General features: G+C 40.8%; 2 protein-coding genes across 4 annotated transcripts in view; both read left to right on the forward strand.

The window, feature by feature from the left end:
• Window positions 1–4,705, forward strand: part of LOC136260294 (uncharacterized) — a 51,443-nt gene extending 46,738 nt beyond the window's left edge. For 2 of the 3 annotated variants that reach the window (XM_066053987.1, XM_066053979.1), the window contains 4 exons: window positions 646–1,247; window positions 2,554–2,822; window positions 2,884–3,159; window positions 4,344–4,705. In XM_066053987.1, the coding sequence (XP_065910059.1) occupies window positions 2,580–2,822; window positions 2,884–3,159; window positions 4,344–4,559 (735 nt within the window). In that variant the 5' untranslated portion in view covers window positions 646–1,247; window positions 2,554–2,579 and the 3' untranslated portion in view covers window positions 4,560–4,705. Of the gene's footprint in view, window positions 1–347; window positions 1,248–2,553; window positions 2,823–2,883; window positions 3,160–4,343 lie in introns of those variants that run through there. The other variant, XM_066053995.1, reaches the window with a different exon arrangement.
• Window positions 4,706–6,058: 1,353 nt separating this feature from the next.
• LOC136238161 (uncharacterized) lies at window positions 6,059–11,980 on the forward strand. Its single transcript, XM_066028526.1, has one exon. The coding sequence runs from the start codon at window positions 6,059–6,061 to the stop codon at window positions 11,978–11,980; it is 5,922 nt and encodes a 1,973-aa protein (XP_065884598.1).
• The last annotated feature ends 212 nt before the right edge of the window (window positions 11,981–12,192 follow it).

The following is a 12,192-nucleotide window of genomic DNA, read 5'->3' on the forward strand; positions in this document are numbered from 1 at the left end:
TATAAAACCATTCAATGGTGGAATGCATTGCCATCATCTGTAACTGACTATTAATTCTCCATTTTATGAGTACGTGGATGTCCTTAAGTAGCACTGTGACTCACTCATTTGATAATATTAATATGATTGTAATTATATGTATGTTTTGTGTGTGTGTGTGTGTGTGTGTGTTGTAAGTTGTTCACTTTGGTTGTTTTTGTATCAGTTATACCTTGCTTTGTTTAGTTTTGTGTGTACAATTTATGTATTGTAATGTGTCCCTCCAGGCAAGGAAGAACGGCTGTAGCCGATTGCTTGGAGGTTAAATACATAAATCAAAATCAAAGGATACCAGTATCCCTTAGTGATCAGTGCATCTTAATTAACCTCCTTGTGTACTAGCCTCCTTGTAATTATACTGTAATAGAATAAAAATCAAGCCATTGTTGGTCAGTGACTTGGCTAATTAATTTTATGAAGTTACAAATTGAAAATATTCTATTCCAGCACAAACATTTATGGTCTGTTATGTGATGGGATTTACTGTGTATGTATGTATTTTGTGTCCAACAGCAGAATACTCTGTGTGTGTTTTCAATCAAATATGTCAGTGGTTAGTTTATGCTAATAACTAAAGGTATACCCATACGATACATCATATTTCAGGACTTTAACTATTTTCAGCTGTGCATGACTTCTGATAATATCTTCATCATTACATATTACCAGCAAATGTGTCCTTGCTGTTTCTGATCTACCCTTGATAATGGTAACAATGATGAAATCAGTTTTACACTAATGCCAGCAGTAGTTTCATATTGCTGTCTAGAGAACAGTACACTTAGGAATCTACTATACTGGTGCATGAAAACCTCTTGAAGCAAGATTGGCTACTTTCAGCAGATTGCATGATGTCAGATGGGGAAAGGAAGAAATCTAAAGTGTCATGAAATTGCACAAATTATGTGTGACGATGACAGTTATGGCGATGTACCAATAAGAGATTGCTGATTAGCCAATATTGAATTCACATAATGGCCGATTCTGATAACTGTTCCAATGTTTATGCTTACCAAAATTTCATACTGATGTATTTGTAAAATTGCCATCTTTAATTTTTTTTGTCTTAACATCAGGTCATTATACAATAATTAATCAGCTAAATAATTGGCTAATAATTACCAATACCGATATTGGTAAAATCTGGCTGACAAACTGATTTCTGATTAGTTGATGCATCACTAGACAGTTCTTCACATATGCTGCAGGTATGTATGTTTGTACATGGAGCATGTGTGTGTTATGGTACGTGTGTGTGTGTGTGTGTGTGTGTGTGTGTGTGTGTGTGTGTGTGTGTGTGTGTGTGTCTGTGTGTGTGTCTGTGTGTGTGTGTGTGTCTGTGTGTGTGTGTGTCTGTGTGTGTGTAGCCAAGTGGGCCTGGTGATCAAAGGTCCCAGGTTCGATTCCCAGTTATGCTACTTTGGTGTTGTTGTTGTTGTTTCCTTGAGCAAGAAACTTTACTTACATTGCTCCAGTCTACCCAGCTGCTAATGGGGACCTGGTGGCCTGGTGTCAACTGGGGAAGCAGCCCACCCAGCTGTAATTAGTCACATGATTATTTGGTTAATTGTTTAAGTAGCAGTTTTGCTTATATGAAGTGCATTTCCATAAACAATCTTGTTTTTGAATTTGCCTCATGAAGTTGTAATATTGCTGCCATTTTATGCCAGTAATAGGCTAACAACTAGTGTTGCCATTCAGTGACTGTTTTATCTCTAATTTTAGTACTCAACTTAAAGAGCAGTATCTGCACTAACTATAGCTGTGTAGTATATATTTGCACTAGTAGCAACTTCAAAGATTTGTGCTATTTAGCAGTCACCTTTGCATCAGGCTTGCAATGCTTTGTTTGTATAGTTTGCATAAACGTTCATGAATTTAGCTATGGGACTAAAATTTTAATAGATTGTGACTTACTTTTGTTTAACCTTTTAAAGATTTACCTAATTGTGGAACTAAGACACTTCCATATTTAGCCTACTAGAACTAATAAAAATTTGCTGCCCAAAAATGTACTATGAACAACACTGTGTGCCCACACAGTTTACTTAAGGATATTAAAATCTTCCTGTTTGGTTAAAAATGGTTAAAACAATAATTAATTGTTTTACATGACAGTGACAGAATATGAAATGCTTATCTGTACTGTCCCTAAAAGTTATGACAAATGTCTACTGTAAACACATTAAATTGCAATTCATGTTGAAAGAACTCAGTAGGTGATCATATGACACTGCTTGTATCTATAGTCTCTTTATAATGAAAGGGTTTAGCATATGTTTCATTGCGTAGTCTCAACTTCCTTTTATCAGGCAATCATGTATGCAGTCTGTGGCTGTATGGGTTGAATTCTTATGTGGTTGTGGGATCTGATCTCAGGTGTCATTTATGGTCATGGTATGGGTATGATTTGTTGCTGACCGGACGCACATCTTAATAATTTACACTGCGTACATCTACGTAACTAGTGTATTTATAATCTACTTACATCATACTATGCACGTGTGATCTTAGAGTATAAAAGAAAGGTCTATTGTACCATGGCAGTACAAGAGCTCTCCAAGCGACTTCTGATCAGCTTTACTGAGATGGATAGTTTCAGCAAGAAATTTTCAGGGTATAGATGTTCAGTCTTTAGAATTTTTCTACTAGCAATGTTTGTACTGGCACACAATTCTCCAATAAAGAACAAGCGGGACAGTGGAGTTTCTCTCGGTTATAAGACACAACAGTTCTATTGTACATCTGAACTTATTAAATTACAAGTCCAGTTCATGGTGAAGGTAAATGCAGTTAGCTAATAGTGCACTATACTGACTCTTCATTGTATTACTTATTCTGTAGCATAGAAAAGCAGTTGTACTACCAACAAAACACTTCAACAATTCTTCTGAACTCAACATTGTCAATCTATCATTGCAGCAGTTCAATTTCACATGTAGTGTATTCACAACTGCAATGGCTATAAATTATCAGTTACAAAATTCTTTATTCAGAGGAGAATATTTTGTTGAGCAAAATGATAGTTATGTGGTAGTGAATAATACAGAAGATATCAGCAATTTAAACAGTGTGCTTGAGTATCTTCAAACACTGACTGATGTTCTTCAAGACATTGAGGTATGCAGTTGTGTTAACAAATATGCCACATGTTGAAAATGAGCTTAAAATTGCAATATGCATTTATCCTGCACTGAGTTTCAAGGTCGTGTTGTAGACCGTTAAAGATAAAACTATGCCGCCATTCCATAACTAAATTGGTAATACTTAATGTACAGTAAACATTTAGCTCTGCATTTGCAGTTAATTATCACTGCAAAAATTAAACTAAAGATGAATTGTCACCTTTCTCAGGGGCATACCGAGGGGGTTTCCAGGGGTTTCCAGAAACCCTTTTGGATTTTACACACTACTTGACACATTAAGAAATTTTTTGAAACTTCAGGTTTCCAGAATGTGGAATCTATCATGGAACAGGACACATTCAAACATCCTATAGTTAAATAATAGTTTCTCACATGATGGAAACACCTATAGCATTGTTCTGAATTATGATTTTGGTGAAAAGATTGAGATACTCCAATAAAGTAGTCTGGTAATATAAGTTACTCTAATATAACAGTCACGTAACTGTAGTGGAAACCCCTTTTCAAAATTCCTGCATATGCCCCTGCCTTTCTGACTGTTAGGGCTAAAATAAATGCCTCTTCTGAACAGTTGCTGTACTGTTCATAACATAATGCACTATGATGTCACTATCAGGTGGATACCAACTTCCTGGGACTTATATAATAACCATAGTATAGAACTGTACCCATATTATACCATCAGAGGTTTAGTTACCTGGCCTAGATAAAGGTTTATAATTATAATGATGTGCAACTGATACTTGCCATGTGAATACTTATGACATGCACGATATTACCAACTTTATGAAGCCATTTCTTAAACAGCAGAAAATAAGCAATACTTGTTTAAATATACCCTTGAGAATCCATAAACAAAAGAGATTCTAGGGAGGGACAAAGAATAAGATTTTGTAGTGGCATAACCAGATTGGCATTATTGACTTTAGTTTTTTCATGTTTTTTTGCATCAATTTTAAGCTAGTAAACAGCTTCAATTCTATAGGGGCTGCTGGCACCCCAGCCCCCCATACTGCAACATGCGTATGCTGTGCCTCCTGTATGTCAGCTTTAGAACAGCCGTCTACTGTCTATTGGTCCATATATACATGTACATACAGATGATATTAAGTTTTGTGATTAATTAAGCTATTTTGTTTTATTACTAATTTACTATAGGAAATTTTGTCAACTAAACATTGCGTAGTGTTTAGTCCCAGTGAGTACAGGAGAGCATACTGTGGATTCTATGATGAAGATAATTGTACTAATGGTACTTCTGTGTTGGAGACCTTGAAGCATGTGCACTGGACTAGAGTACGGAGTTACCCCAAGGAATGGCAGGATCCATTACCACAGCACTGCATGTGCAGTGGTTCTTGTTTCACAAAATGACTATTCACACTTCATAGCATTTTGCAATGTACCATTGTTTCACTTTCATGCATAGGAACTTATAGGCCACATGTATTTCCAACAAACGTTTGTAGAAATTTAATATGATCTTTTCGTTACTGTTATGACAACTGCAGTGTGTGATAAGCATGTGATGCCTAAATATTTCTGCAAAATTGGGAGTTAATTGTACATGCGTAATGCATGTATGCATAATTATGTGCGGTATTGACTGACTATAATGCTTACATGTATTGTAAGTAACCATGCTGTGCTAAGTGTGCACTGAAACATGCAATTTGTTAATGTAATTTCACAATGATGAAAAGAAGTTAAGAGTGCATGATATTTTCATACAGCTCTATATAATGACTTTGTTGGATAATGATAACTGTGGTGTAAAGAGTATGGAGTTGCTTATTTGGTTCTAAATACTAACATGCATGTTAAGACAACACACAAGGCTCTGTTCCTATAAGGTTCTGTTAGTACGTATTATTGGTAATATTTTGAAATGCTGCTAACAAACTAAACGTTACTAACTGGAAAAGCTAAAGACTTTTACTATATCTTAAGCTGATCACTGGAATGAGTACTGTGAACATCAGATCAAGCCTTTGTGCTACTGTATTCCTTTCTTCATGTGTTGATAAACTTTATTGAGGCATCTGAATGTGTGAACAAACTAGCTATATATATATATATGTAGGTTTGGTTGGAAGAGAATTAAATCACTAACATCTGCTGGTACTGACTCATAATCATAGCATATGCTGTGTATGCATTGAAAGCCATAATGAGGCTTCAGCGCTATCAGCAAGTATTGAAACTAGTGTTGTTTTAGTACAGCAAATTCATTTTAGTTTAGTTCTAGTTCTAGTACTCCAATTCTGTCATAGTTTTAGTTAGTTTTAGTTCTAGTACCCTAATTCCACTAAAGTTTTAGTTAGTATTAGTTCTGGTACCCCATATTTCTGTAATTTAGTTAGTATTAATTTCATTTTAGTTAGTGTTAGTTTTAGTGTTAGATATCTTCTGTTGTGTACTTACATATGCTTGAAAATATTAGAATCACGAGGTATCACGCGACTGAACACGTTGTTGGGGTACAGGGTTGGGACGTGACGAGCACCCGCGAGGACGCTGATACGAACCCTCCACAGAGTAACTTACATGGTCCTTCGAGCCGGAGACAGCGTTCTACCGATTCATCGCTCAACCACTAGTACACCCGCGAGCAAGCCTACGTGGGAGACTTGCATCCGAACCACAAACGAGAATTCCTTGGTACCGGGTGAATGGTACCTGAAGAGGCGAGTCCCAAAGTGTGTTACGGATTAGTCTGTTTTTGTCTGCCTTGTATTTAGTTGGTGCTCTCCAATTGGAGAGTGAAGATTGGCGGGAATCCTGGTGAGCCGCTTGCTACCATAGGACACACCGAACCGTGGAGTACGTGAGTACTACTATATAGAAGTAACTAGCAGTAGGCTAATCTGAATATGGCAGAAGGCTTGAGTAGAAAAAAGAAGGTCAGAGGTGGGCATCGCTCATCCACCAAACGTACAATTGTTACTCTGTATGAGGCCATAGAGTCCACAGAAAACCCTGATGGTATCTTAACTAAGCTAGAGCAGTGCAGAATTACTCATAATGAGAAACGTGATACCCTAAAACAGTTGGATGATGAGATTTTAGAACTTGTAGGGGATACAGAAGTTGATGATGAGATTGAGCAGGCAGATGTATTTAGAGAGAGGATCCAAGTAGCTATTATTGATGCTACTGCTGCTGTTGACAGTAGGAAATCTAAGCGAGATCAACCACCTGAACCTCCCACACTTGAAACTGACGACGTCAGCAGTGCTGTCACAGAACCTACCGCTACCTCTGTCTCTGCTCCAACCAGTGACAGTCCATCCTCTACTATTTTGAGCTCAGTTGGTGATTCACATACCATTTTGACATCACCTACCACAGTGAGCTCAGCTGACGAGTCACATACCAATGTGATACCATCTACTACAGTGAGCTCAGCTGTCGAATCACACACTACTTCCACATCAATTGCAGTCACCAGTACAGTTTCTAGTGCTCTGACAACTGTTATGGCTTCAATAGAACTACCACGACTATCAACTCCCATATTTAGTGTTCCCTCACTATACCCACCTGCCATACCAAGTGTAGCTACAATTTCAACAGATCATGGAATGATGTTTAGTAGCCCTCTCCGTCTGCCCCCACTTCCACCTGCTGGCCATACACCAATAGCAACATCCATAGAGCACGTTGCAAAGGTGAAATTACCCAAATTGTCCTTAAAGAGATTCAACGGAGACATTACACAATGGTCTACGTTTTGGGACACCTTTCAGTCATCCATTGATAGTAACCCAGGATTATCGAACATTGACAAATTTAATTATTTAAAGTCATTGTTAGAAGGGCCTGCATCGGAAGCTGTGAGTGGACTGAAGCTGACAGCCGCTAATTACACAGAAGCAGTACAAATTTTGAAGAAGCGATTTGGTAACAAACGACTCATTGTGGATAAGCATATGGAGAACTTGTTAAGTATTGATGCTATTACATCCCACAACAACTTGAAAGGTCTCAGACACCTTCATGACATGGTAGAGTCACAGATCAGGGGTCTGCGATCTCTGGGGGTACCTGCAGCCTCCTACGGTAGTCTAATGTCTTCTGTACTAATGGCCAAATTGCCCCAGGAATTTCGGCTCCTGGTGAATCGTGAGGTACATGATGAGGAGTGGAACCTAGATGGACTCATGCAGTTAATTGATAGAGAAATTGATGCCAGGGAAAGAGCTTCCATGGGCACTCATAATCTGCGGAGGACTCGCACAGACATATCCACTGCTGCTGCACTGTTATCTAGTGGTACATCCCAACCTAAGTGCTCGTATTGTCGTCAGAACCATTCGTCGACTTCCTGTAAGACAGTAGTCGATGTTGCAGCTCGTAAGCAGATTCTGCGAAGGTCTGGGAGATGTTTTAACTGCTTACGAAAGAATCACATGAGCCGGGAATGTCGTTCAAATGGAAGATGTAGCAGGTGTGGAGGTAGGCACCATGCTAGTATCTGTGATGGTTCCTCTGCAAACAACACTAGAGAGGCAGTAACTCAAGATGTAGCATCAAACCATCAGCAAGGAGAAGCTTTAAATCTAACCAGGGTGACGAGACCAAACACTGAAGTAATTGCCACTACATCAGCTTATTGTGGCTCAGTTAGGGCACCTGTGTTACTACAAACTGCTAGAGCCTTAGTGTTTAAGATTACTGATCCCCAGAGGAGGCTAGAAGCTAGAATTATGTTCGATAGTGGCAGCCAACGATCATATATAACACAAGAATTTGCTGATGCCTTGTCTCTGTCCCCACAGTGCTCAGAAACAATGTTAATTAGGACCTTCGGCTCCCAGTCAGAAGCAAGGCAGGTTTGCGATGTGGTGTCACTTGGTATGGTAACGAAGGACGGACGAAGCCTGCAGTTCTCAGTCTTGACAGTTCCCTTTATCTGTGAGCCGTTAACTAGCCAGCCCACTTTATATGCTTCAGAGAACTATCCCCATCTGGCGAATTTAGAATTGGCAGACTATGCAAATGAACAAGATGAGTTAAGTGTTGATGTACTTGTTGGGTCAGACCATTATTGGAAGCTGGTGACCGGTGATATTGTTAGCGCTGAGGTCGGTCCTACAGCTGTTCGCACAAGGCTTGGTTGGGTTCTAGCTGGTCCAGTTGAAGGAATCTCTTCTCACACCTCCACCAATCTTGTAGTAACACACACCATGACAACTGATGCATATGTTTCACAAGACACAGACCAAGAGTTAGACAGGAAGTTGAAACTGTTCTGGGATCTTGAGTCACTTGGTATTCGGCCGAATGAAGCCACAGTATACACCGAGTTTGAAACCACCATTCGTTTTAGTGGTGGAAGATATGAGGTCTCCCTTCCATGGAAGGAGTCACACGCTGCTTTACCTGACAATTATGATCTCTCCCTAAAGCGACTAGCTGGACTTCTCAAGCGGCTTAGACACGATTCCAAGATCCTTCTACAGTATGATGCCGTAATACGTGACCAGATTAGGAGAGGAATTGTTGAACCCATAGAATCAAAGACACCAACCCACAACCGTATACACTATTTACCACACCATGCTGTCCTCCGGGAAGACAAGACTACAACAAAACTCAGAGTTGTATACGATGCATCTTCTCGAACACATGGTCCCTCTTTGAATGACTGCTTGTATACAGGACCTAAATCAGGGCAGAAGATTATGGACATTCTACTGCGCTTCAGAGTTCATCGAGTGGCAGTAGCAGCTGACATAGAGAAGGCCTTCTTGATGATTGCTGTGAGAGATGAAGATCGTGACGCTCTGAGGTTCTTGTGGGTGAAGGATGTAAATGATGATGTGCCACATGTTACTGTTCTGAGGTTTACTAGGGTGGTGTTTGGTGTATCAGCTAGCCCGTTCCTCTTGAATGCAACCATTAAGCACCATATGGAACAATACAGTGTACAAGAACCAGACTTAGTCAGCTTGTTTATGAGGTCAATTTATGTTGATGACATTAGTGCTGGTGCGGATGATGACGATTCTGCCTTTCAGTTTTTTACAAGGTCCAAGGAGATTTTAGCTAGAGGAGGCTTCAATCTGCGCAAGTTTGTATCAAATTCAACGTCACTCAGCCGTCACGTAGAACAGTTAGAAGGAAGCAATGAAGGCTTGACCCATGATACACCTAATGTTGTTGAAGAAGACAAGAGTTACACCAAGGACGTACTTGGTAGCAAGCAGCATTCAGATGGTGAACAGAAGATATTGGGGGTTAAGTGGAACTTTGTTCAAGACACCTTAATATTTGACCTCAATGAACTTGCCAACGTAATGAATAGCTTGAAGGCCACGAAGCGGCAGATAGTTGGCGTAACTGCTAGACTCTATGATCCTCTTGGATTTATGTCACCGGTTATTGTGAAGTTGAAGATGTTTTTCCAAGAATTATGTGCAAGTAAAGTGGAGTGGGATGAGCCCCTTAGTGGCCAGTTATTGATCAAGTGGAACTCTTTGTTGTCTGGATTTAAGGGAGTTGTGACCTCTATCCCAAGATGCTATGTCTGGAGTGTCACAGAGGAAGCAAGTAGGTGCAGCTTTCATGGATTTTGCGATGCATCACTTGGTGCTTACGCTGCAGTGGTCTATGTGAAGATCGAGACGCCTTGTGGGATCACAACAAGCTTTGTCGCGTCCAAGACCAGGGTTGCTCCAGTGAGCAAACAAACTATACCACGTCTAGAACTCTTATCAGCACTCCTGCTTGCCAATCTAATCACCACCGTAACAGATGCATTAAAGGATGACATGCCTACAGATTCAGTGACATGCTATACTGACTCTAAGGTCGCGTTATGTTGGATCAAGGGAGTTACGAAAGAGTGGAAACCTTTTGTGCAGAACAGGGTCAACACTATCAGGAGATTGGTACCACATGACCAGTGGAGGTTTTGTCCTGGGGAAGACAATCCAGCTGATCTTCCTTCGAGAGGTGTGTCACCTTCTGATTTAGTGGGAAGTGTTATGTGGAGATATGGCCCCCAGTGGCTGACTGAAGTAGAACCAGAAGGCGAAGATGAGCTGATCACTCCTGAAGAATGCATGAAGGAAATAAGAGTTACGTCCCAACATGTAATGGTAGTATCAACTGATTGTGGTGGTGTTGGAAACATCATGGACTGTGCACGGTTTGGTACCCTAGGCAAGTTGCTGCGAGTTACAGCATATGTGTTGAGGTTTTGCACAACATTGAAGGCCAAGATCCAACGACAAGAGCTCAGGATGCCAGCCACACTGGGAGCATCAGAGCTACAGGCAGCTGAGGCTCTTTGGGTCAGAGAGGCACAGTCTTGTTTAAAGAAAGTTCAGAACTTTAAGATGTGGGAGCAACAATTTGTGCTCTTTCGGGAAGCGGGAGTGTGGCGATGTAAGGGAAGGTTGGGAAATGCTGACATTTCTTACACTTCTAAGTACCCTGCACTACTGACTAGAGAGCACCCATTGACAACAATGATCGTTGAAGAAGCACACAGGAAGGTCATGCATAATGGTGTCAAGGAGACCTTGACTGAAGTCAGGTCCAAATATTGGATTGTTAAGGGTCGTCAGTTCGTTAGAAGAGTCATTCACCGATGTTTTATCTGCCGGAAACTAGAAGGACATCCTTACAGCTTACCACCACCTCCTCCTCTTCCCGAGTTCAGAGTCACTGAGTTGCCTCCATTTTCATACACTGGTGTGGATTTTGCAGGCCCATTGTATGTTAAGACGCAAGGTTTGGTCAAAACCAGAAAGGTATGGATATGTTTATACACATGCTGTATTGTCCGAGCTGTTCATTTAGAACTTGTCCCTGACATGACCACAGACAGCTTCCTGCGCTGTTTTAAGAGATTTGTTGCTAGACGGGGCATCCCTCAGAGAATGATTTCAGACAATGGCAAGACCTTTAAGGCAGCAGCCAAGAACATCAACATGTTATGTAGGCACGACAGAGTGCAAGAACTCAGCTCCAGTGTTGGTGTGGAATGGTCATTCAATTTAGAGAAGGCTCCCTGGTCAGGTGGAATATTTGAAAGGATGATCAGAGCTATGAAGAGATGCCTTAAGAAAACCATTGGCCGAGCTAACATTACCTATGATGAATTGATGACTGTTGTCACTGAAGCAGAGATGATCTTGAACTCACGTCCCCTCTCATATGTATCTACAGAAGACATAGAGGAACCACTCACACCATCTCACCTTCTTATTGGACGTCGTTTACTGAGCCCTCCAGCTGTGGGCGAGGAGAGTCCACCTGAGGTCTCACAAGTAGCATTGAGCAAGAGAGTAAGGTACCTTGATCGTATAATGTCTCACTTCTGGAAGCGGTGGAGATCTGAATATCTGCTTGAACTACGAGAATCTCATCGACGCAATGGCACTACTCAATGTATGTCTCAGCAAGAATTGAAAGAAGGCGATGTTGTGCTCCTACATGACGACAATAACTCTAGAAGTTTCTGGAAATTAGCAAGGATTGAAAAGCTTCTGAAGGGATCAGACAAGCAGATTAGAGGTGCAATGATACGTGTCCCCTCAAGATCTTCAACTACCATCCTGAGACGACCACTAAAGTGTATCTACCCATTGGAGATCTCTTGCCAAGATAGGAGCACCCCCAAGGAAGACGAGTTGAGGAGTGATGGAATAAAGAATACAGAAGTTATAGAAGAGACACCTGTGGTAGGAGACACAGTTACCAGTAACCGACCCAAACGAGCTGCAGCACAGAAAGCTAGAGAGTGGATGAAGACCATGGTTTCTCAACTGAATAATGTTTAACACTTGTATGTATGTATGTAAGACATTTCTAGTTAAGCTGTTGATTTATCCTTGGTTGACCAGCCTGTAACCTGGTCAACGGGGGGAGTGTTGTGTACTTACATATGCTTGAAAATATTAGAATCACGAGGTATCACGCGACTGAACACGTTGTTGGGGTACAGGGTTGGGACGTGACGAGCACCCGCGAGGACGCTGATACGAACCCTCCA

The sequence above is a fragment of the Dysidea avara genome, chromosome 1 (assembly GCF_963678975.1).
Source record: "Dysidea avara chromosome 1, odDysAvar1.4, whole genome shotgun sequence".
NCBI lineage: Eukaryota > Metazoa > Porifera > Demospongiae > Dictyoceratida > Dysideidae > Dysidea > Dysidea avara.

Excerpts from the sequence above, each read along its gene's own strand:
- LOC136238161 (XM_066028526.1), top strand. The coding sequence starts at position 6,059 with ATGGCAGAAGGCTTGAGTAGAAAAAAGAAGGTCAGAGGTGGGCATCGC.